General features: G+C 36.3%; 1 protein-coding gene across 1 annotated transcript in view; it reads left to right on the forward strand.

Annotated features, from left to right (window-relative positions):
• The window catches only part of LOC127862413 (multiple PDZ domain protein-like), a 248,781-nt gene that overhangs the window by 191,833 nt on the left and 30,197 nt on the right, over nt 1-26,751 (forward strand). The window contains exons 33-35 of the mRNA XM_052401512.1: nt 10,440-10,506; nt 14,969-15,118; nt 24,453-24,626. Coding sequence (XP_052257472.1) covers nt 10,440-10,506; nt 14,969-15,118; nt 24,453-24,626 — 391 coding nt within the window. The remainder of the gene's footprint in view (nt 1-10,439; nt 10,507-14,968; nt 15,119-24,452; nt 24,627-26,751) is intronic.

Raw genomic sequence — 26,751 nt, forward strand, 5'->3', positions numbered from 1 at the left:
AAATACTGATGAGCAGCAAACAGCATAAGACCTGAACAGTCTGTGAGTTACTTGCAGGCTTTTCCTGTTCTATGCTGGTTGCAAAAGCCATTTCACTTTACTTCGGAGTGAGAAAGGCTTAAGTGTTGTTCCAGATTAGATTGAGTAGTAGGTCTCTTCTAAGCAAAAGTCCAGTAAAGGGAGAAAGTTCCACCCTAATTAGCCTTTTCCGACTGCACAGGCTGATCTGGTACCACATTTCATACAAATGCATTTAGCCCAATTTTCCCCAGAGCTTGTCTCATATGTAACATAGATGTGGCCTCACTTCTTAACCCTTTCAGTGTGGGAACCAAATTTTGAAGGCCTGTGCAAACAGTTTGGATCCAGATAAGACGCCACAGAACGTGGCGTCTCATCAGGATCCAAACTGTTTGCTATTCTGATAGTATTCTTTGAAAAAAATCGAAGAAAATGCTAATTTTAGAAAATCAGCAAACGACATTTTAGCAGACGACAAATTTCCCAGCATGCAAAGGGTTCAATGTGTTTTATATGTAAGAGGCCTATATTATGGCCAAGCACAGGATATTTGGCATGGTTTGTTCTTCTCTGTTGTAAACATGGGTGAAATCATAGGCGTAATTTGTTGAGACATTTTTATAATCGTTGCCTGCATTCTGTTGATAGGCTGCCTAGATTATTGCCTAGAACTGGACTGCAGTGTTTGTTCTTCTCTGTTGTTGAGACATTTTTAAAATCATTGCCTGCTTTCTGTTGATAACGCTATACACACATGTGGTAGTCCAAGAAGGCCAGTCTGAGCCATTTTTTGTTTTTTGTTTTTTTTGTTTATGATAATTTTTTGAAGAGGCAGGCTGTAAGAAGATGAATTATTTGATTTGTTAATCCAAAAAATAGATAAGTGATAGTTTCTTTAACTTTAAGAAAAAAGTGAGTTTCCTTTATGTATCTATTAAGCATTTGGGCAATATTGTCTGCTCAATGATTGAAATAATTTTTATTCTGATAAACACAGCAACATAGAAGGCCTTTTTAATGATACATCATATCTAATTTGTGACATTAAGGTTATAATAAATAATGATTTCAATGATGTTTTAAATCATCGTATCTGTTTGGTGACCTTTAAATTTTAAGAAATTGTGATTATGTTTTATTTCAGTTACACTAATTTTCATTGGCTGTCCATGGAAAAATTTAATTAATGCCTTCAGAATGGTTTTAATTGTTTTAAGGAAATAAATGTACTGTAAACATGTTATTTATACAACTAAGTTTGTACATTTAATAGCACAAAACAACAAATAATATTATACATACATATTCATTTTCAAACACATGTTTAATTGCACACTCATTAAGGTAAAAAATGAATACTTGAGTTGTGCTCTGTAAAAAGAGGGTTAATTCATGTTTGTAAAGTGTTATTCCAGATTAGCTTGTGCAGTCCACACAGGTTAATCCTTTGAGCGCTGGAACCGGATTTTGAAGGCCTTTGCAAACAGTTTGGATCCTGATGAGACGCCACAGAACGTGGCATCTCATCAGGATCCAAACTGTTTGCTATTCTGATAGTATTCTTGGAAAAAAAATGAAGAAAATGCTAATTTTAGAAATTCAGCAGTCGACATTTTAGCAGACGACAAATTTCCCAGCATGCAAAGGGTTAATACGGCACGACTCTTTCTGCTTTTATGATATTTTCTGTTAAAAAAAAGTATTTTCTTAAAGAAATTTATCCAGTTTAGGCATACTGCACAGGCTAATCAGGGACAACACTTTACGCACATGTATTAACCCCCCCCCCCCCCCACCCTTTCACAGAGCAAGGTTATATAGATATTTAAGAAATGTGCTTGATCACACTGACTGCTGGTAGAATTTATAAATGACTATGTAACATTTCTTGTTTAGTAACTGAAATAAATAGTATGCAGTTACAAATAAATGCGTTAAAAAGTTATTCATTAAGATAATTCTTGATTTATATTACAAATCAGATGTGAATATCATGCTCTTGTTTTAAAACAGAAAGGTATATTTTAATTAACAAGGAAATTTAATAAATTTGATTTCTTTTTCCTACATGATATTTTCAAAGCTTACTTTATGAGAAACCCAGTCAGTGAAAAACTTGTTATCAAACTGCATAATTCGCCCAATTTGTGCAAAAAGGTACCATATGACATTGAACATAGAAGGCACATAGAACCTTTTTACACCAACGGGACCATATAATCTCCTATGTTTTCTTAGCAAAGCAGCAATTCATAGCTGATTGAAATGATCTTGGCATTTTTATGTCGAATCCTAGGGTAGTGCTGATCAGGTTAATTGATAGTAATTTTCCAAAATCTGGAATTTATTACAGCCTATTAATGTTACACTGCTGCAGCTCAGTTCTCAAGTAAGATATTTTGTGCAAGTTTTAAGCTCACCTGGGCATAATTTGCTCATGGAGAGCTTTTTTGTAAGTCGTCATATCTTCAGCCTTTTAACTTTGAACAATCTGGATGCTGCATTTGTTGCACAATCTTCATTTGTCCCTATGTTATGTTGGCCGGGTTTAACCTCGGATTATTTAGGGTCAAAATCAAGGTCATTAGCTAAAATTACAGAAAAAGCATACAAATACTCTTTAGGACACATTTGTTCCCCAATTTTCATGAAACTTGGCGAGCACATTTCTTCCCAGTGATATCTGTAATCAAAATTTTGTCATATGTGGTGAAAAACAAGGTGATAACATCAAATGAAAGAAAAAACTTTGAACACTGCAGATGCCACACATATTGCCCAATCTTCTTGAAATTTGGCCAGAACATTTGTCCCAATTATATCGCCACCAAGTTTGAAACTTGGCATGTTGGGTCAAGAGCTAGTTCACTTGGTTGAATTTAAGAAAAAGCGTGTGGACACTCTATATGTCTGGTATTGCCTACCTTAATAAAACTTGGTTAGAACATTTGTCCCAATGATATATGGCCAAGCTTTGAACTGGGTCATGTGTCTAAAACTAGGTCACTATCAAATTGAATACAAAGTTTTGAATACTTTTTACAGGACATATTTTTTGTCCAGTCTTCATGAAATTTGTTTAGAATATTAAATGTTGACCCAATTATAGATCGGCTTGTTGGGAACTGGGTTCAGGTGGGTCAAAATCTGTGTTACTTCAAATTTAAAGCAAAAGCTTGTGAAAACTCAAGAGGCCACATTTATTGCTCTTTCCTAGAGGCAATATGTAAATCAATCTTCATAAAACTTGATCACAACATTTTGTCCCACTGATATTTCTGTGGGATTTGGAAATTGGATTATGTGGAATGAAAACAAGATCACTAGGTCAGATGAAAGAAAAGGCCTGTTAACACTCTAGAGGATACATTTATTGCCCAATCTTAATGAAATATGTCAGAAGAAATTCATATCAATTATATTTCGGCTCGGTTGCAAAGTGTGCCCTTTGAAGAACACAATACACTCATGGCTTTAGAGTATGCATGCTTTAAATGTCATCTAGACAATTTTTTTTAGTCTAGCTCTGGAAAAAAGAGGACTTCATGTGTTGTCCCAGATAAGCTCTGCACAGGCTAATCAGGGACGACACTTTCCGCTTTCCTTGTATTTTTCCTGAAAAGGAAGTAAAAAATCCAATGCCATCCTCAGAGAAAATCCAGTTTAGGCAGAAAAGAAAGTAGACCTTTCACGCTAATTTGGGACAAGACTTTATGCAAATCTAATAAATACATATTTAAGTGGTAAAGGGTTAAATACCTTTCTAAGTGGTAAAGGGTTAAGTATGTATCTAAGTGGTAAAGGATTAAATACACATCTGAGTTGTAAAGGGTTTAATATGTATCTAAGAGGTAAGGGTTTAAGAACTTATTTAAGTGGTAAAGGGTTAAATACATGTCTAAGTGGTAAATGGTTAAATGTATATCTAAGTGGTAAAGGATTAAATACACATCTAAGTTGTAAAGGGTTCAATAGGTATCTAAGAGGTAAGGGTTTAAGTACTTATCTAAGTGGTAAAGGGTTAAATACATATCTTAGTGGTAAAGGGTTAAATACATATTTAAGTGGTAAAGGGTTTAATACCTATCTAAGTGGTAAAGGGTTTATATGTATCTAAGTGGTAAAGGGTTAAGTACGTATCTGGTAAAGGATTAAATACAAGTCATATCTAAGTGGTGAAGGGTTGAGAGTGAGGCTCATTCCTATGATGTGTTACAGATATCCACATATACACTGTGGCGCCGCTGGTTGAAATGATTTTATTGTTTTGCATTTCAAGGGTATTTTAGCATAAAAGCAAACTGATTTGTATCTTGTTATATGGACATAACTTAATATGCTCAGTTGAAAATTGCAATATAAGAATGCAGTCCCTGTAGATTATGTTATCTGCTGGCATCTATCAGTCCTATAGCAAAAACTGTGCCCGACTTAATGTAAGTTAGTTATTATGGTAATTTCTTGCCCTTACAGTATTAATTGTGTTTTAAGGATTAAATATACAAATTATTACTTGCATTTTATGTTAATTTTTTTCACATGTGTCTAAATTCACTAGGATAAAATGTTTGAGAATTCAAAATATGTATTGTTTTTTTAGCTCACCTGAGCACAACATGCTCATGGTGAGCTTTTGTGATCGCCTTTTGTCCATCTTCAGTCGTCCGTCGTGCGTCGTCAACATTTTGCCTTGTGAAAACTCCAGAGGCCACATTTATTGTCCGATCTTTATGAAACTTGGTCAGAACATTTGTCCCATTGATACCTTGACTGAGTTCGAAACTGGGTCATGCTGGTTCAAAAACAAAGTCACTAGGTAAAAAAAAAAGAACAACCTTGTGAACACTGTAGAAGTCACATTTGGTGACCAATCTTCATGTAACTTTGTCAAAATGTTTGTCTTAATGATATGTTGGTTGAGTTCAAAAATGGTTCAGGTCCATTGAAAAACATGGCCACCAGGGGGCAGGGCAGTATTCCGTATATGGCTATAGAGAAACTTTGTGAACACTCTAGAAGTCAAATTATTGCCCAATCATCATGAAACTTGGTCAAAACATTGGTTTCATTGATATCTCGGACGAGTTCAAAAATGGTTCCGATCGGTGAAAAAACATGGCCGACAGGGGGAGGGGCAGTTTTCTCTATATGTATACAGTGAAAACATGTGAACAGTCTAATGTTTAAGAAAGATAACCTGTACATACTTCTAATACTCATGGTAGTTAACTCCCTTGTTAAAACCTTGTTAACACTCTAGAGGCGACATTTATTGTCCAATCTTCATGAAATTTGGTCAGCAGATTGGTCTCAATTATATCTTCGATAAGTTGGAAAATGGTTACATTTGCTTGAAAAACATGGCTGCCAAGGTGCGGGGCATTTTTCCTTTTATGGCTATTTATGACTGTAGTAAAACCTTGTTAACACTCTAGAGGCGACATTTATTGTCCAATCTTCATGAAATTTGGTCAGAAGATTGGTCTCAATGATATCTTGGATGAGTTCGAAAATGGTTACGTTTGCTTGAAAAACATGGCTGCCACGGGGCGAGGCATTTTTCCTAATATGGCTATATGGCTATAGTAAAATCTTGTCAACACTCTAGAGACCACATTTTTTGTCTGATCTTTATGAAACTTGGTCAGAAGATTCATCCCAATAATATCTTGGACGAGTTTAAAAATGATGCTGGTTGCTTGAAAAACATGGCTGCCAGGGGGCGGGGCATTTTTCTTTATATGGCAATAGGAAAACCTTGTTAACACTCAAGAGGCCACATTTATTTTCTGATCTTCATGAAACTTTGTCAGAAGATTTGTCTCAATGATATCTTGGATGAGATCGAAAATGGTTTCCGTTGCTTTAAAAACATGGCCACCAGGGGGCGAGGCATTTTTCCTAATATGGCTATATATAGCTTTAGTAAAACCTTATTAACACTCTAGAGGCCACATTTATTGTCTGATCATCGTGAAACTTGGTCAGACGATTTGTTCCAATGATATCTTGGATGAGTTTGAAAATAGTTTCGGTTGGTGGAAAAATATGGCCGCCAAGGGGGCGTGGCATTTTTCCTTATAAAGCTAAAGTAAACCCCTGTTAACACTCTAGAAGCCATATTTATTGTATGATCATCATGAAACTTTGTTAGAAGATTTGTCTTAATGATATCTTCGACAAGTTCTAAAATGTTTTCAGTTGCTTGAAAAACATGGCCACCAGTGGGCGGGGCATTTGTCCTTATAATTTTGGACTTATGAATCTTCATAAAACTTTTCAGTATATTTGTTTAAATGATATCTTGTATGTGTATGAAAATGGTTCTAGTCTGTTGAAAAACGTGGCTGCCAGGGTGTTCACTAGTCATGAAAGTTGGTAAGAACATTTTGTTCTAATGACATCTTGGGCTGCACAGAACAGGTCAGTTCCTTTTAATCTCAGGTGAGCAACTTTGGGCCTTTCAGGCCCTCTTGTTTAAGAATATTTATAAAGAGAAAAGCATGTTACATTCCACGATTTGCATTTAGCCACGTTTCTATGGTTTACATTCAGTAAAGGCCACAATTTCCTTTTCTTGTCTATGAGCCAAACTAAAGAATGAATATTCAATGCACTTAATGATCTGCTGTCATTGTGTTTGAGACACAATTCCATTGTTAAGCAACTTTTCTTTGATTTATATTATCAGCAGTCTGTGACTTGCATTTCATGTCATTCATTTCAACTCATCTGCTTATACAAATTGTATGAATTAAAGTCAGCATTATATTCCATGTGATACAAGACACATATTTATATTCCATGTGATACAAGAACACATATTTTTATTCCATTTGATACAAGAACACATATTGATATTCCATGTGATACAAGAACACATATTTATATTCCATGTGATACAAGAACACATATTTATATTCCATGTGATACAAGAACACATATTTATATTCCATGTAATACAAGAACACATATTTATATTCCATGTGATACAAGAAGTCACATATTTATATTCCATGTGATACAAGAACACATATTAATATTCCATGTGATACAAGAAGTCTCATATTTATATTACACATATTTTAATGCCCCAGCATTGTCATGCTGTTCACATTTGAGTCGTGTTCTGAGAAAACTGGGCATAGTGCATGAGCGTAAAGTGTCGTCCCAGATTAGTCTGTGCAGTCTGCACAGGCTAATCAGGTATGACACTTTCCACTTTTATGACATTTTTTGTTAAAATGAAGCCTCTTCTTGCAAAAATTCAATTTAGGCGGAAAGTGTTGTCACTTATTAGCCTGTGTGGACTGCACAGGCTGATCTGGGACGACATTTTAGGCACACACATTATGCCCAGTTTTCTTAGAACTCGACACATTTGTTCTTAGTAAACAGGTTACACTTACTTATTAAATTTTAAATACTCAGTAATGGCCTATTGCTCCAGTTCCGGAATTCACAACAAAAAGTTAAATATGTATCTTGGTTGTTTGTTACAATATGTGGTATAAAATAAAATGATAGTATGTAAATACGACTCAGAGACAAGTCAATATCTTCAACTGTCAATCATATTGTCCCACAGGGATTTTGCAATCCAATATAAGAAGCTGAATTGTATGAGGTGTTCCAGAATAGTTGGGAAATGCATGATAATTGTTGGCAGTGTTTTTTCCCCTTAAAATTCGGGGCTGATACTTGACCCGATTTCCATTCAAAAAGTACATATTTTCCCACATAGGACCAAAATATTTACCAATTGAATATTATATATAGAAAAATAAGTTTAAATCAACATTTAGCTCACGTCTCATCCAGCTTAATAAGTTGTACCTTAGTGAATATTATAAATATTGAAACCAATTTTATTCTCAATTTTGGAGCACTTGTTAGCAAAACAACAACACTATTTTAGGCAATTATAAAACGCCGTCGTTTTTCCCAATCCAAAGGGAACCGGCCCCATTCCCAAAATGGTAAAAAAAGATCACTGGTTGGCAGGCACTAAAATTGAGCACATATGAGCCCCCTTCTGAGAAAACTAGGCTGAAGTTTTAAATGTATTTATTTTAGCTTGATTGCATTGAAAGCCATATGCTTATTTGAAACGCTGTCGGGTCTTTTTCCTGGGCCTAGAGCCAATACTTGGTGTCTTTGGTGGAGATCTAAAGAATCTATGTTGGGATCAAACTGGTGACCTCCTGGTGGCTAGGCAGACACCATATCCATTAAGCCAAGGCAACCTTTAGACTTGGCTTTATGCATGTGTGTTGCTTTTATCCCAGATGAACCTGTGCAGTGTGCACTCAAAATTGAATTTTCTAAACGGAGAGACTTTCTTTCATGAAAATTATCTAAAAAGCAGAAAGTGTAGTCCCTTATTAGCCTGTGCAGACTTCACAGGCTAATCTGGGATGATACTTTATGCACATGCATTAAGCCCAGTTCTTCTCAGAGCAAGACTCCTATTACGTGTTAGCACTCACCAGACCGCTAACACCAGACCGTGGGGCAGAATTATTCTTACCAGTACTGCACCATGAAATTAAATCAAATTACCCAAATTAGTGAAGTGAATTTACTGTTGGTTTTATCTTTGTCTGTGTGCCTGCACTTACAAATTGTAGTCTTGAGACAAATGTGGTGTGTGCAAGGCGCATAGTTGCAGTAAAACAATCTAGGATTTTCTACTGAAATCTAAATTCTGTCTCCTTAATTGCATTCGCTAATTGTCTGGAGACCTACAAGTGTGGTTTGATCAGAGCATATTTCATTTATATAAAAAAAAGAAATTTTGTTGTAAATATAATTCTCTTTATATGTGAATATTTCTTGTCAACTTCAGTGCATATATGGCCACAATTTCTGCTTAACTTAAATGATTTTATGAGTGTGCTGTTTCATCTGCAGATTTCCTGGTTTTATGGCAACTCCTTATGTATTAATGATGCTAAAAATGTGTGGGTGGAACTTTGGTTGCTTTTGTTATCTTTTAAAAGGTCTTTGGTATGTTTCTCCATATATAGATCACAATGGAAAACAGCAAAACCACATAATAATGCCTTTATTAGGAAATAAACAATTTTATTCCTCTGAAAGCTTTCTGCTATTATGAACGTATAATATACAGACAGATATATGTTACATATTATATGAGGACAGACACTTTTTGTAAAAGCTTTTGACCATTAATCGTGCTTTATATTCAAATTAATGTATTTGAATATATTGTGTTTACCCATGTTTCTACACCATCAGCAATATTCCCAGAACTTGTAGTCCACATTCTGTAGGCTAGACGTTTCACACTTGTAAAGCTCTGTTGAAGGTTCTGATTTCAAAATAGTGTTTCTCATATAAGCCGCGCTCTGTGAAAAGGGGGCTTTAACCCTTTGCATGCTGGGAAATTTGTCTTCTGCTAAAATGTTGTCTTCTAAATTTCAAAAAATAGCATTTTCTTCGATTTTTTTCAAAAAATACTATCAGAATAGCAAACAGTTTGGATCCTGATGAGACGCCACGTTCTGAGGCGTCTCATCTGGATCCAAACTGTTTGCAAAGGCCTTCAAAATTGGGTTCCAGCACTGAAAGAGTTAATGCATATGAGTAAAGTGTCATCCCAAATCAGTTACAGCAGTCTCCGCCTAAACTGGATTTTTGCTTAGAAGAGGTTTCTTTAAAGGAAAAATATAATAAAATCAGACATTGGTGTCCCTGATTAGCTTGTGCAGCCTGCGCAGGCTAATCAGGGACAGCACCTTTCGCACATGCAGTAAACCCCCTTTTCACAGAGCACGGCTCATTTTAATTATTGTCTTATGATATCACCCTTCTGACCAATAGATGCTGTGGAATCATTATTTGGAGTCTGATACTTGGAATTGGCTATGACACCTTGTACTTTGTTGTGGAGGATTGCTTAGATAAATGACAATAATTTATGAAGTGCTACATGTACGTCTGAATATTTACCCTTTTCCACTCAGAAGCAAAGTGAAAATGGCTATGTGCAAACAGCTTAAAACCAGAACAGCCTGTGAGCTTAAAACCAAAGCAGCCTATGATAAAATCGCAGTCTGTTCAGGTTTTATGCTGTTCGGTGCTCATCAGTATAAAGAAAGCCTTTAAAACTTGAGTAATGTAAGAAAGGTCTTTTATTAACTTAAAATTTCTAAGGGACTACAAATGCGTCAAAATATATTTCTAAGTGGTAAAGGGTTAAAGACAGTTCCATTTTTACTGTGATTTATGGGCACTTAAGTATTTCTTATTTCAATTATGTCTTTTGGAAAGTACTTATCTCTACAAATTAATTTAATTTCTCGCAGGCTGTTTCGTTTTATACTTGTTGCATTTAGTCATTTTCACTTTGCTTCTCAGCAGGAAGGGGTCAATGTTTCCCATTCTGTTTTCAGGAGAGATGACAATCTGGAGAGAATGGCTGTGAAGCCTCAGAAGTTGACCTCGCCTGTCCTCAAACATGTGAGTGAACAATAGATATTAACCAACAGACAGAAATATAGTGGTCTGCCTTATGGTTGTTTTTAGAAAATCTTTTGGATTTTTAAACCATTTTATGCGTATGTTAAAAAAAAATCCAATATAATCGTAAATCAGTTTACTAAGAGTCATATACGTTAATTTTTTCATAATTATTAAAAATTACGTAATAGTATGTTAACCCTTTCCTCAACAGAAACAAAGTGAAAATGGCTTTTGCAACCAGCATAAAACCAGAACAGGCTGCAAGTAACTCCAAGTCTGATCAGGTTTAATGTTTGCTGCTCATCAGTATCTAAGAATTGGAGATGAAGCCTTTAAAACTTGAATAGAGTAAGAAAAGTCTTTAATTAAATGTAACTTTCTCAGTGACTACAAATGCGTCAAAATACGTATCTAAGGGGAAAAAGGGTTAAAAATAAATAAATTGGTGAAAGATCTATATAGTCCGCAATAGTGCTAGTTATTCACTTCTATAACACTCTTGTATATATATTTGCTTTGATATCTGAATTTTATTGACTTTGGGATGAAAAAATGTATGTTAGTTTACACTAAATCAGATTGCAGTAGATCCAATTATGACACACCAAACTATAAAGGCATTTTATCTATCTTTTCTTTTCTATCAGATTGTGCAAGCCTAGTATTAATTGAGAGATCAATTAAATTGTGTAATTTTTTAAAATTGCTATTGAAAAGTTATGTCATACAATTTCTAAGAAAATACCAATCACCCAAATGCAAAAACCCTATGAAAAGAGCAGTGAGATTTCTAAGAAAGCACAATGCTTCAATAAACACACCCAAAACGTTGTCCCCTATGAAATGCATCAAAATGTTGCAGACACACATATGATACAAGAAATTACCAAAAGGCATGGGTGCAATAGCTAAACGGCTTTTGAAGCAGAAGATGAAATAAATTCTTAAAAAATAGGTTGAGTGTTCCACGGAGGATACAAAATGATTTGGTGGAATGTAACCTGCAAAATGCATTGCATTGCAGCAAAGTGACAACAGTGAATGATAGTTTAGACTATTCTGTCAGTGCAGGGACAACAGTAAATGATTGTTTAGACTATTTCGTCAGTTTGTAGTGATATGTTTGTGAGATTATAGCATTTTGTAGACGATGAAATGATTGAGTGTTTGAATTCAACTGTCAGCAGGAAATTTCTGTCATGTGGCTTTGGCATCTGGAAGCTGTTGCTAACCCTTCTAGAAAAAGTGTATTTTATGCACAATAAATGAAGGGGTGTAGGCACTGTTGTTTTTTGGGGGTTGATATGCATTAATGCGCATTTGAAAATGCAGAAAAACTCATTTTTGATATTTAAAAAAATCATCTGCATCTTTCTTTCATAATGACACTCACCCGCACTCCTTTTGAAAAATACACTCAACCATATATATCAGTATGCTTAAATACACTTAACCATATAATGAGTATGCGTAAATACACTTAACCATATAAATCAGTATGCTTAAACACATTTCAAGTGTGTTTAAAGTATTAATTCTTAGAAGCTTTTCTTTTATTTATTTGTAAAAACTTCAAAAAAGTACAGAGAAATAGGTATTAACCCATTTATGCCTAGCATCTAGAAAAAAGGCCTTGGCAAACAGCATAGACCCAGATGAGACGCCGCATGATGTGGCGTCTCATCAGAGTCTGCGCTGTTCGCTTAAAGGAATTTCTGTAAGAAATATTCTAAATATAGAAATAAATATACTAAACATCCCTAATTTTGGATAAATTGATCCAATTTAGATGGATGGGAGAGTCCACCTAGGCATAAATGGGTTAAATGCGCATTTAATTTGCATTAAGTATGGTGCCAATATACGCTCGCATTTAATGCCCACTAAATACACTTTCAATAAGGGTAGCAGGAAGTCCCTGATTCTTCCATGAAGATAGCAAGGTTTAATATCCATTTATCAGACTTTGATTAATATGTACCTAAACGAGTGTGATAGTCTAATAAATACATAACTTTGTATGGCGCTATAAAATCTGTAATATCTGTACTGTAAATTGATTGGTTCTGTAATAAAGTATTGCCATGGGAAATCTAGATGCTTACCCAAGCTGACACTGTGTTATTTTTGTATTAATTCACTCGAGAGAAACTAGATATGGGTCGTTCTCTGTGAAAAGGGGGGTTTCATGCATGTTTGTAAGTGTCGTCCCAGATTAGCCTATGCAGTCTGCACAGGCTAATAAGGGAAGACACTTTCTGCATAAACTCGATTTTTGCTGAGAAGAAACTTTCTTGAAACGGAAAATATCATTAAAGCGGAAAGTGTCATCCCAGATTAGCCTGTGCGAACTGCACAGGCTAATCAGGGATGATACTTTATACACATGCATTAAACCCCCTTTTCACAGAGCATGGCCCATATGTTTTTCATGTTTGTGAGTTATATCTATTTATTTAAATCTTTGCTGATCTGATTCCCATATGGAAGTGTGTGTCCTATTTATCATTCTGGTGCCATAAGTGTTAGATAATGTAGGCATTGATGGCATGCTACTAAATCAGTCTGGCACACTGTTTTGTTGAAGCAGCTTTTTACATAGCATATGTGTGATATTACATCTGGTCAATACATTTTACTCTCAGTCGTGGTTAATTGTTTCTAGTTTGAACTAGTTTAAACCTAATTATTTTAGCTCGATTGTATTGAAGGCCTAAGGCTTATTTGAAACGCTCTTGAGTCCGTTTCCTGTGACAAGAACCAGTCCTTGGTGTCTCTCGGTGAGATCTAAAGAATGCTCCCACAGTATGGATGGAACCTATGACGTCCTAGTTGTTTGGCGGACACCATATCCACTACGCCACGGTGACTTGGCTATGTTTCTTATACTCTAAGTGAAAGCAACTTGCATCTACGGAAGATGGCTTCAGCCCTGGACTACATTTATGAGTATCGTGGGTTTAATCTTCGGCCTGGTAACATAAAGTTTCGGTCCTTTCTTTAGGCCATTTTCCCCATACCTCTGATTTACCCATTTATGCCTAGTGGACTCTCCCATCCTTCGAAATTGGACCAATTTATTTCCAAAATTGGGGATTTCTAGTATACTTATTTATGCCCCCCTTCGAAGAAGAGGGTGTATATTGTTTTGCACATGTCGGTCGGTCGGTCTGTCCGTCATTCCGTCCACCAGATGGTTTCCGGATGATAACTCATGAATGCTTAGGCCTAGGATCATGAAACTTCATAGGTACATTGATCATGACTGGCAGATGACCCCTATTGATGTTCAGGTCACTTGGTCAAAGGTCAAGGTCACAGTGGCTTTAAATAGTAAAATGGTTTCCGGATGATAACTCAAGAATGCTTAGGCCTAGGGATCATGAAACTTAATAAGTACATTGATCATGATTATTTTTTTTAAACCTTCCATTGGGAAATTTTTAGCTCCCATTTGTGAAAAATATATACTTTTTTCCATTGGGAATGGGTCCGGTTACCGGACCCGATTTTGAATGAAAAAAAACACTGAACACCGATTTTGTACATCAAACAAATTGGATGCTGACCAATACGAATTGATGTTTCACAAAATTAACTTTCGTTTTCGAATAATTGTCAGAAAATAATTTATAACATATTGCATCAATCTAAATTTAGAGTTTATTGACAATTGATTGAATAAGAAAAGTGCTCGATGCGCTCACATCGCGTCACAAGGGTATATCCCTGTACTGATTGGATGTCAAATCGAGGCATACGGGGGAACCCCACAATTCAGTTCATGAAGTGTGTTTACTTCCGGAGAATGGGGAACGCTGTGTTCACGAAATTCTGAAACACATGTATCGTCAAAATTGGGTAGAAAATTAGAGTTTTTGTAAGTAATATACTGGATAAAGTAAAGGTGGAATGATTGATCGTTTTAGGTGTCCTGCTTTTTGGTAAAATTTCCCGATAATTTTTTATGGAATGTCCCGATTTGGACATGGCATGGATTTGGGATGTAATTTTTCAAATACTCCCCCCCCCCCCCCATTTTTAATCCAGACCGATTGATGTTGTGGGAAAATATGATCCCTGGTTATTTGAAGTCTTATTGAAATCCCAGCATCATGTAGATAACAAGTTGAGCTGCAACCCACTCAACTGCTGTCATATAATTTAACTAATAAAACACATACAAGAATTCAAGTAATTAATCTGGAGTCTGAGATAATGGGGCTCAATGCATGTGCGTAAAGTGTTGTGCCAGATTAGCCTGTACACTGGGTCTTCTTTTAGACGAGACTTCATTTGAATGAAAATGTGTTAAACATCTGAAAGTGTTGTCTCTGAACAGCCTATGCTGACTGCACAGGCTTATCTATGCCAATACATAACGCAAATGCATTAAGCCCTGTTTTCCCATAGCACTGTTCAACTAGCCATTCAACAAGCTTTGCATGTGTATTTTCAGGATCAAAAAGGAGAGGTCAACCAGCTGAGTAGCCCCTCCTCTGACCCCGCGACCTTGAGCCCCACTCCCTCGGAGGAGAGACCCCCTGCCCCACTGGCCGTCAACACACCCCAGACACAGGACGTCATACAAGTGATCAGTCTCAACAAGGTAGGCACCAAAAAAGGTTAAATGAAACCTTTCTCAATCATTCAAAGGGCAAGGTGACACTTGAAAAAAAACATACCACAAAGGTTACACTTGATCAGTCTGAACAAATTAGGCACTTGTATAGGTTGGCCGTAGAAAGTTTTTAGCTCACCTGATTGCTCAGGTGACCTTTTGTGACCGTTCTTTGTCCATCGTATGTCCGTCCGTCCGTAAACATTTGCTTGTAAACAATAGAGGCCACATTTCTTGTCCCATCTTCATGAAACTTGGTCAGAAGTTTTGTCCCAATGAAATCTCGGCCGAGTTCGAAACTGGGTTGTGCGGGGTCAAAAACTAGGTCATTAGGTAAAAAAAAAAGCCAAACCTTGTAAACACTGTAGAAGTCACATATCATGCCCAAACTTCATGTTACTTTGTCAAAATGTTTGTCTTAATGTTATCTTGGTTGAGTTCAAAAGTGGTTTTGATCCGTTGAAAAACATGGCCGCCAGTGGGCGGGGAAGTTTTTCTTATTTGGCTATAGAGAAACCTTGTAAACACTCTAGAAGTCACAATTTTTGCCCAATCATCATAAAAGTTGGTCAAAACATTGGTTTTATTGATATTTTGGACGAGTTTGAAAATGGTCAGGATCGGTGAAAAAACATGGCCGCCAGTGGGCAGGGCATTTTTCTCTATATGTATATAGTGAAAACATGTGAACACAGTAGAAGTCACATTTTTGGCCCAATTTTCATAAAATTTGCTCAGACCATTTGTTTCCTAGATATGAGAGTTCAAAAATGGTTCCTGTCAGTTGAATAACATGGCTGCTGGGTCGGGGCAGTTTTCTCATTATCCCCCCCCCCTCCCCCCTTTCGAAGAAGAGGGGGTATATTGTTTTGCTCATGTCGGTCCGTCCGTCCACCAGATGGTTTCCTGATGATAACTCAAGTGTGCTTATGCCAAGGATCATGAAATTTTATAGGTACATTGATCATGACTCACAGATGACCCCTATTGATTTTCAGGTCACTAGGTCAACGTCACGATGACCCGAAATAGTAAAATGGTTTCCGGATGATAACTCAAGAACACTTATGCTTAGGATCATGAAACTTCATAGATACATTGATCATGACTCGCAGATGACCTCTATTGATTTTCAGGTCACTAGGTTAAAGGTCAAGGTCACGGTGACCCAAAGCAGTAAAATGGTTTCCAGATGATTACTCAAGAACGCTTAAGCCTAGGATCATGAAACTTCATAGGTACATTGATCATAACTCGTAGATGACCCCTATCGATTTTTAGGTCACTAGGTCAAAGGTCAAGGTCAGGATGACCCAAAATAGTAAAATGGTTTTCGGATGATAACTCAAGAACGCTTAGGCCTAGGACCATGAAACTTCATAGGTAATTTGATCATGACTCGTAGATGAATCCTATTGATTTTCAGGTCACTAGGTCAAAGGTCAAGGTCACGGCGACCCGAAATAGTAAAATGGTTTCCAGTTGATAATTCAAGAACGCTTATGCCTAGGATCATGAAACTTCATAGGTACATTGATCATGACTCGAAGATGACCCCTATTGATTTTAAGGTCACTAGGTCAAAGGTCAAGGTCACAGTGACCTGAAATAGTAAAATGGTTTCTGGATGATTACTCAAGAACGCTTATGCCTAGGTTCATGAAACTTCATTAGAGTATATTGATCATGACTCACAGATGACCCCTATTGATTATCAGGTCACTAGGTAAAAGGTCAAGGTCACAGTGCCAAAAAACATATTCACACAATGGCTGTCAAGGTCACGGTGACTCAACTTAGAAAAATGGTTTCCGGATGATAACTCAAGCATGCTTATGCCTAGGATCATGAAACTTCATAGGTACATTGATCATGACTCGCAGATGAAATAATGATGAAACTTGACCAGAATGTTTGTCTGGACAATATCTAGGTAAAGTTTGACATTTTGTAAAGATTGAATCAACCGACTCCTCTCAGGTGAGCGAACTAAGGCCATCTTGGCCCTCTTGTTATATTTGAGGGGTCCTTCCCAAATCCAAACCCCATCCCCCAACACAAACCAGCTAGCCTGGCTGCCACTGTACCCAACACTCAGGATGTCATTCAACTGATAGGTCTGAACAAGAAAGCACAAGGTTTTTGCATGAGTTTTTGGATCGCCTTGAAATGTAATATAATTAGAAACCACCCTATAAGGTGGCTGCCTTATTGTGAAGTTATGCCAGACACAGGTGATCAGTCGGGATAAGGAACATATTAGTGTGTCACATGCAAATTATGCCAGACACAGGTGATCAGTCACGATAAGGTACATATTAGTGTGTCACATGTAATAAATGACAAACAAGTGCCATGCAGGTCATCCCAGCTCCCAAGACATAGGACCTGTCCTAACAAAATGTATGGTAGGTTAAGTGTTGCCTGAACAGGTTATATAGACTGTCAAAAAGTTAAATGATCCTCTGTGCATAGATGGTTGATAAGTATTAATGCGCTGAAGGGACAATAAAGGTGTTCAATTGCTTATAATCTCAAAAAATATAAAGAGGGATGTCAACTAATATTTCGGCTAGTATTCAGTAAGTAAGTAATTATCAAAACATTCCTATAAAAAAAACACATTCCTTGTTTGTTAGGCATACAAATACCTTGTAGTTCCTGTTCATTGATTTAATCCATAGAGACTATTTGCCTCTAGGTGGTCTCACCCAGATGTCAACGATTGACCCAGACGTGTGATGATTATGCCTGATTTATATGCGAATATTGGATTAGCAAAATATGGTGCTTTCACACTCCAGTTAAATTGACAGGGCTGAAAAACCAGCAATATGTCACAATCTTATACGTGGGTACTTTCTGATGATCGATGGTTTTCTTCTTATAAAGAATATTTATTAGTCCCCTACCGGTTTCACCAGAGCGGACTTATGATTTTGTCTCCGTCCGTCCGTCACACTTTTCTGGATAGTGCGATAACTTTAAAAGTTCTTAATATTTTTTCATGAAACTTGGAACATGGATTGATGGCAATAAGGACAATATGCAGGTCATTTCATTTCGTTCCTACGCCAAAAATTCTGGTTGCTATGGCAACAAATAGACTAGAAATACTGCTGAAAATGGTGGTTTTTCTGGATCCTGCGATAACTTTTAAAGCTCTTAATATTTTTTCATGAAACTTGAAACATGGATAGATGGCAATATGGACATTATGCATGTCATTTCATTTCCTTCCGACGTAAAAAATTCTGGTTGCTATAGCAACAAATACTGCTGAAAATGGTGGTTTTCTGGATCCTGCGATAACTTTTAAAGTTCTTAATATTTTTTCATGTAACTTGAAACATGGATAGATGGCAATATGGACATTATGCATGTCATTTCATTTCGTGCTGACGTCAAAAATTCTGGTTGCTATGGCAACAAATAGAATAGAAATACTGCTGAAAATGGTGGTTTTCTGGTCCTGCAATAACTTTTAAAGTATTCATATTTTTGCATGGAACTTGAAACATGGATAGATGGCAATATGGACATTATGCACGTCATTTCATTTTGTTCATAAATAAAAAAATTGGTTGCTATGGCAACATATATATATTTAAAAAATCTGAAATTTCTGACAATGGTGGAGCCGGTAGGGGACTTATATTGCTTGACAATAGTCTTGTTATCGATGTTACAATAAGTCAAATATGCATTATGTGTGAATGTTGTACACATTATTATGACATTGTAGAGACACTCAATTCTTTATAGCAATGCGTGTAAAGACATTTATTGGATGAAACTATTTCAGTACAAACATAATTCACCCTGTGTTGAATAAGTGAATCATAGCCATCACCTGATTTTGCATATTTGTATTTTGCAAAAAACTAGGTCTTTACTTGTCATTTTCCTGTGGATTTTCATTAGAAGTGCTGTGATTGCATACACAGTAATTATTGCTTACTGTTTATTTATGGCCTTTTTAAAAAGAATTCACTTATATTTCTGCAGATATCTTCTGGTGATATATACAGTTATCCGTATAGTATAAATTTTGCTTATCATGTAGGTTCAGAGAGTCAATTGACCCACCTTATTATGATATAAAATGCAAATTTAAAAATAACTTGCAACAAGTGACCTCCATAAGGAGGTGGCTTTTTAGTGTGGCACCCATCTCCTTAACATCAAATGTGAAGGTCACGATTAGAGTTCAAAACTCAAATTAAGCCTTAAAAATAGCATGTTTTGAGTAAGTGGAGGTTTCAGAAAAAAGTGGAATTAAGGGGAATGGGTGGTATCTTTGCCTTATAAACACATGTCACGTTGCATAGTACATTATATTGAGAAGCAAAATTCTAAAGATAAAATACTTGCACATGATTACTCGTTTTATGCCTTGTTTGATGTTTGTATGTAACACCTGTCTACAGCAGCATGATTAAGATCCAAAAAATTTCATACCGCCTTCGTCTTTTTCTGTTCCTTTTATCTTTTAAAGATTATAGTATTATAAAGCCATTTACATCTTGAAATGTACTTATCTTTAAGGGAAACCTTTCTTTTATACTCTCAGGTAAATGTGAAAAAAAAGATGATTGAGTAAAACATCTGAATAGATGTATTATAATAAACACTGTTCCACATGCACAGGTTAATAGAAAAGATTAGAAAACATTTTGTACTGTTTGGTTGTTTTGATAAGCAAGAGTTGTGTTCCACTTGTTTTCAGTCTGTCAGTTGGTCCTTTTGTTAAAAATGATATATGTTTGTCAATAAATTACTTCCATATTTCCTGGGATTAACCCTTTTTCCTAGATGCGTATTGGTTTCAATAGTATTTAAGACATAATTACCTATGGGTTTCAATAGTATTTCAGTCATAATTAACATTTGGTTTCAATAGCATTTAAGTCATAATTACCACTTGGTTTCAAAAGTATTTTAGTCATAATACCACTTGGTTTTTAATAGTTTTTAAGTCATAATTACCACAGGGTTTCAATTGTATTTAGTCATAATTATTGTGGCTTTTTTTATATAGATTTAAAGTTATAATTACCATGGTGTTCAAACTTAGCAGAATCACATTTTTCCTGGGCATGCTTTTAGGTGTAAAAGATGGACTGATATGGTTGTGTCTTATGAGAAATTATCAGTTTATTCCTTAGATAGATCACTTTCCTGATGTGCATTTAAATGTATCAAATGGACAGAGTCACAATAAGTCAATGTTGAAACTCTACTTAATGTTTATCATCGACGACACTTTACTATGCACATGCATTTACCTTTTACCACCTAGAAGCAAAGTGAAAATGGCTATGAGCAAACAGCATAAAACCAGAACAGCAGAAGAGTTAAATAGGTAACAAAGTGGTAAAGGGTTAAGCCCAGTTTTCCCTGAGTGCCGCTCAATTGCTTGTGTATGCCTAAGGTGAAAAATAAATATATTCTCTTTGGAAACAATATCTATTTTAGAAAGAATAGATGTACATTAAAACCAAAGAGCAAAATCTCTGGAACTATTCAGTATAACCAAACCAACAATAAAATCATCTTGATATGGTTTATGAATTCCAATTACATGTCAGACTATGTTTAACATGAAATACATCAATATTAAAGCAAATAGTTATTAAAATTTTATGACAAGGATTCACTGGAAATGGATTGCAAATTGATGCCTCTATAGAGGGGAGTGCACACTATTAAGCAATCAATAGCACTCAAAGACTGTCATAATGAATGGCTTACAGACTGTTATGATGAGGAAAGCAGAATTTCCACAAAGAAATCTGCTAATGGCTTGGCCAGTATCACCACTGGAGATTTTCACACTTTCTCAACATTTCTGGCATGTTTGAACAGATTTTATATTTTTACATGAATATTAAGCGTTTCATCTTTTACCAGTCTGATACCTACTTATATACGTGTGCAGTTCCTTAGAAAATTTGATATCATATAAGACCTTTTATACTAGTTTTAAAGGCTTCATTTCCAGCCCTTACATACTGCTGAGCACAGGTGTTTAGCGTGAGGCTATCAGATAATAATTAGTAAAAACATCATTTTATATGAAAAATAATCAAACTATAACGAAAAATCAACTTCTCTGAAAAAATTGCAAAATGAAAGGAAAATAGAGTATATCGCTTTGAACAGCCATTACTTCATCTATTGTTCAGCGATTTCCATGAACTCAGTCTTATCAAACCCAAAAATGAATTTCCTTTCTGGAAATGTATATATCTTGCCATATTTCACAATTGCTGGTACAAATTTTAAGAAATAACACGATACACACCTGGCGTGACCTACTCGTCATTTTGAGTTGAATACCTTAATATATATATATATATATTATATTTGATAGTGATTTTTTTTCAGATAAGTTTATTGTTCCTTATTATTAGACTATTTTTCATTCAAAATGATGTTTTTACTAATTATTATCATAGCAACAGGCTAACCACCTATGCTGCTGTCAGTAGCACAAAGCAGTAAACCTGAACAGACTGTGAGTAACTGAAAATCTGTTATGGTTTAACTGACTTTACCACATAGATACGTATTTTGACGCATTTGTAGTCCTCATAAAGTTAATATAATTAAATACCTTTCTTACTAGATCAAAGTTTTAAAGGCTTCATATCCATCCTTTAGATACTGATGATCAGCAAACAGCATAAAATCTGAACAGACTGCGAGTTACTCCCAGGCTGTTCTGGTTTTATGCTGTTTGCACATAGCCATTTCCACTTTGCTTCTGTGTGGGAAAGGGTTAAAAATGGAAAATTCAAATATGATAGCACCATGAAGTGATGGTGTAAAAGATACTTTTTTTATGCCCAATCCAAACATTCCAAAGTTATTTGCCTTTGAACATACTTGACCGAAGGGTGTTCATGTGCGTGACACAGTTCTTATTAGATCTGAGTTAATATTTTAAAATTTTCTAGAGTGGATGTAGCATCTGACGCAGTTAAATATCTAGCAAAAAGCTGCCGCTGTTTTCGTGATTCAGTGAGTAAATTTCCTCCATTATTTATAGCCTTTACTTATAAGTGTCATTAAAGATTTTATGAAACCTTATCTTACCTACTTGTTGCGGAGGAAAACGATCTTTATTAAATGTATGAAAAGTAAAACCTTTCTGGAATGATTAATAGTAAATTTTTGTTATGCTAATAACACACAAATTTGGAAAACCATCCTCAAGCTTGGTTTGACATAATTTTACAGTTGATGGAACATGTCTAATAAAGGCATCCAATTATCCAACATGAGAAAATATTAGAACTATCTGTAAAGTTAGAAGCAAGATTCTTATGTTCTTAGGCAGTGTATTGAAATGGGAAGGGTGACCTCTTTTGTTAAATTTCATTGGATGGTTAATTTTGTACATTTTATGTGACTTAATAATGCTGTTTCACTTAAGAACTAGTACTCATTATTCCATTCAGAATATATCCATAAAGTATGTTCTTTATCAAATATAATTTGATGTTAATATCAAGTAATGCTACATGTTACTGTATAATTGCCATTAAAATACATAACTTATTAAAGTATTTCTTTATTTACCAAAACATTTAAAACATAAAAAGGGACATTAGAGGGTTGGGCAGAACAATTGTTGGGGGGCCACATTATTGAACTGGGGAGAGGCAATAAAATGGAGGCCCCCTCCCCACACCTTCTATTCTGCTTTAGCTAAATCCCTAGATATTATTGCACGCTTGATTAACCCTTTGCATGCTGGGAAATTTGTCGTCTGCAAAAATGTTGTCTGCTGAATTTTTAAAATTAGCATTTTCTTTGATTTTTTTTCAAAGAATACTATCAGAATAGCAAACAGTTTGGATCCTGATGAGACGCCACGTTCTGTGGCTCTCATCTGGATCCAAACTGTTTGCAAAGGCCTTCAAAATTCGGTTCCAGTACTGGAAGAATTAACCCTTTCGCCAGCTCATAGTTCAAGTGAAGATTGCTCTATGCAACCAGAACAAAACCAGAACAGCCTGCAAGTGGCTTGCAGTCTGTTCAGGTTTTATGATGTTCGCTGCTCATCGGTTTCTAAAGGTTGGAAATGAAGCTTTTAAAACCTGAATCCATGAAGAAAGGTCTCAAAGTTAATTAATAAATAAATTAATTAATTTAAAGGGTTAACCATAAAACCTTTACTATTAAGCTATGAAGAAAATCACTTTGGTTGGGTCTCAATTTGCAGTTATGAGCAAAAATGGATCTTATTTATTATGGTGCTAGGGTGGCAGCAAATCCTGCTCATTTGCAAAGTCTGGTCTGGAGGCACCTTTTACAATAATGTGGCAAAATTGCTGGCTTGACTTTATAGCAGATAGGGTAGATTCAGACCAAACTGGGTGAATGAAGCATGGTACAGATTTTATGTGAGAGATATTTTCTTTATACACCCACTTTAACCAAATCTCAAAGTTTGCTTTTCTTTATACACCCACTTTAACCAAATCTCAAAGTTCCCTTTTCTTTATACACCCACTTTAACCAAATCACAAAGTTCCCTTGTTATACACCCACTTCACCCAAATCTCAAAGTTCCCTTTTCTTTATACAATCTCAAAGTTCCCTTTTCTTTATACAATCTCAAAGTTCCCTTGTTATACACCCACTTCACCCAAATCACAAAGTTCCCTTGTTATGCACCCACTTCACCCAAATTTCAAAGTTCCCTTTTCTTTATACACCCTCTTCACCCAAATCTCGGAGTTCCCTTTTCTTTATACAATCTCAAAGTTCCCTTTTTTTTATACACCCACTTTAACCAAATCTCAAAGTTCCCTTTTTTATACACCCACTTCACCCAAATCTCAAAGTTCCCTTTCCTTTATACACCCAATTCACCCAAATCTCAAAGTCCCTTTTTTGCAATACCAGATGTTCAATCAAAGTGAAGTGGAACTGCTTATTTAACCTCGCCCCCCCCCCCCCCCCCCCCCCTCCTGCTCAGAAGCAAAGTTAAATGGCTATATGCAGTCTGTTCAGATTTAAGCTCCTCAGTGAGTATCTGAAAGGTAAAGTGTTTAAACCAGACAATGACATTTCAAAGTCTTCTCTCAGCTCTGGAATGAAGTATAAAGCTTTAAAAGTTACTTTGTGCTCTCTCCCGTACATTTTGAGTGAAAATATTATATTCAAATGTCTGCACAGACTAATCAGAGATAACACATTCAGCTAAAACAGGATTTTTTGCTATGGAGAGACTTCCGGAAAATTCAATAAAACCAGATGTAATGTTTTTCAATTGAGTTTTTACATTTTGTCTATATCTTATTTCCAGGGACCAAGTGGCCTGGGGTTTGCAATTGTTGAGGAGAGTCCAGAGGGCCGGCCCGGGATCTATGTGCGCAACATCACATATGGGGGCGTGGCCGAGAGGGACGGGCGCCTCTCGGTCGGGGATCAGCTACTTGAGGTTCAGGATAAAAACCTGCAGGACGTCCATTATGATAAGGTAGGGGAAGAAGTTGTCCATTATGATAAGGTAGGGGGACATGCTGTCCATTATGATAAGGTAGGGGGAGAAGTTGTCCATTATGATAAGGTAGGGGGAGATGTCTATTATGATAAGGTAGGGGGAGAAGTTGTCCATTATGATAAGGTGGGGGAGAAGGTGTCCATTATGATAAGGTAGGGGGAGAAGTTGTCCATTATGATAAGGTAGGGGGAGAAGATATCCATTATGATAAGGTAGGGGGAGAAGCTGTCCATTATGATAAGGTAGGGGTAGAAGTTGTCCATTATGATAAGGTAGGGGAAGAAGTTGTCCATTATGATAAAGTAGGATGAGAAGTTGTCCATTATGATAAGGTAAGGGGAGAAGTTGTCCTTTTTGATAAGGAAGGGGGAGAAGGTGTCCATTATGATAAGGAAGGGGGAGAAGTTGTCCATTATGATAAGGTAGGGGGACATGCTGTCCATTATGATAAGGTAGGGGGAGAAGTTGTCCATTATGATAAGGTAGGGGGAGAAGTTGTCCATTATGATAAGGTATGGGGAGAAGTTGTCCATTATGATAAGGTAGGGGGAGAAGTTGTCCATTATGATAAGGTAGGGGGAGAAGATGTCCATTATGATAAGGCAGGGGAAGAAGTTGTCCATTATGATAAAGAATGGGAGAGAATGTGTCCATTATGATAAGGTAGGGGGAGAAGTTGTCCATTATGATAAGGTAGGGGGAGAAGTTGTCCATTATGATAAGGTAGGTGGACATGCTGTCCATTATGATAAGGTAAGGGGAGAAGTTGTCCATTATGATAAGGTAGGGGGAGAAGTTGTCCATTATGATAAGGTAGGGGGAGAAGTTGTCCATTATGATAAGGTAGGGGGACATGCTGTCCATTATGATAAGGTAGGGGGAGAAGTTGTCCATTATGATAAGGTAGGGGGAGAAGTTGTCCATTCTGATAAGGTAGTGGGAGAAGTTGTCCATTATGATAAGGCAGGAGGAGAAGTTGTCCATTATGATAAGGTAGGGGGCGATGTCCATTATGATAAGGCAGGGGAAGAAGTTGTCCATTATGATAAAGTAGGGAGAGAAGTTGTCCATTATGATAAGGTAAGGGGAGAAGTTGTCCATTATGATAAGGTAGGAGAAGTAGTCCATTATGATAAGGTAGGGAGAGAAGTTGTCCATTATGGTACGGTAGGGGGAGAAGTTGTCCATTATGATAAGGTAGGGGGAGAAGGTGTCCATTATGATAAGATAGGGGGAGAAGATGTCCATTATGATACGGTTAAGGGGAGAAGTTGTCCATTATGATAAGGTAGGGATAGAAGTTGTCCATTAATATAAGGTAGTAGAAGTAGTCCATTATGATAAGGTAGGGAGAGAAGTTGTCCATTATGATAAGGTAGGGAGAGAAGTAGTCCATTATGATAAGGTAGGGAGAGAAGTTGTCCATTATGGTATGGTAGGGTGAGAAGTTGTCCATTATGATAAGGCAGGGAGAGAAGTTGTCCATTATGATAAGGTAGGGAGAGAAGTTGTCCATTATGATAAGGTAGGGGGAGAAGGTGTCCATTATGATAAAGTAGGGGGAGAAGTTGTCCATTATGATAAGGTAGGGGGAGAAGTTGTCCATTATGGTATGGTAGGGGGAGAAGTTGTCCATTATGGTATGGTAGGGGGAGAAGTTGTCCATTATGATAAGGCAGGGAGAGATGTTGTCCATTATGATAAGGTAGGGAGATAAGTTGTCCATTATGATAAGGTATAAGGGGAGAAGTTGTCCATTATGATTAGGTAGGGGGAGAAGTTGTCCATTTTGATAAGATAGGGGAGAAGTTTTCCATTATGATAAGGTAGAGGGAGGAGATGTCCATTATGATAAGGTATAAGGGGAGAAGTTGTCCATTATGGTAAGATAGGGGGAGATGGAGTTAATCCTAGTTAATCCTAGTTTCAGAGAAAGGTGTTGTACCTGGGGACTGATCTGGGTCGACACTTTATGCACGGCAGTTAATAATAAAGATTCCTTTAAAAGATATTCTTTAACATTTAAACTATTACAGTCCCTCAGAAAATCTAATTTAGTTAATTACCTTTCAAGTTTATTCAAGTTTAAAGGCCTCATTTA

The sequence above is a fragment of the Dreissena polymorpha genome, chromosome 16 (assembly GCF_020536995.1).
Source record: "Dreissena polymorpha isolate Duluth1 chromosome 16, UMN_Dpol_1.0, whole genome shotgun sequence".
Classification (NCBI taxonomy): domain Eukaryota; kingdom Metazoa; phylum Mollusca; class Bivalvia; order Myida; family Dreissenidae; genus Dreissena; species Dreissena polymorpha.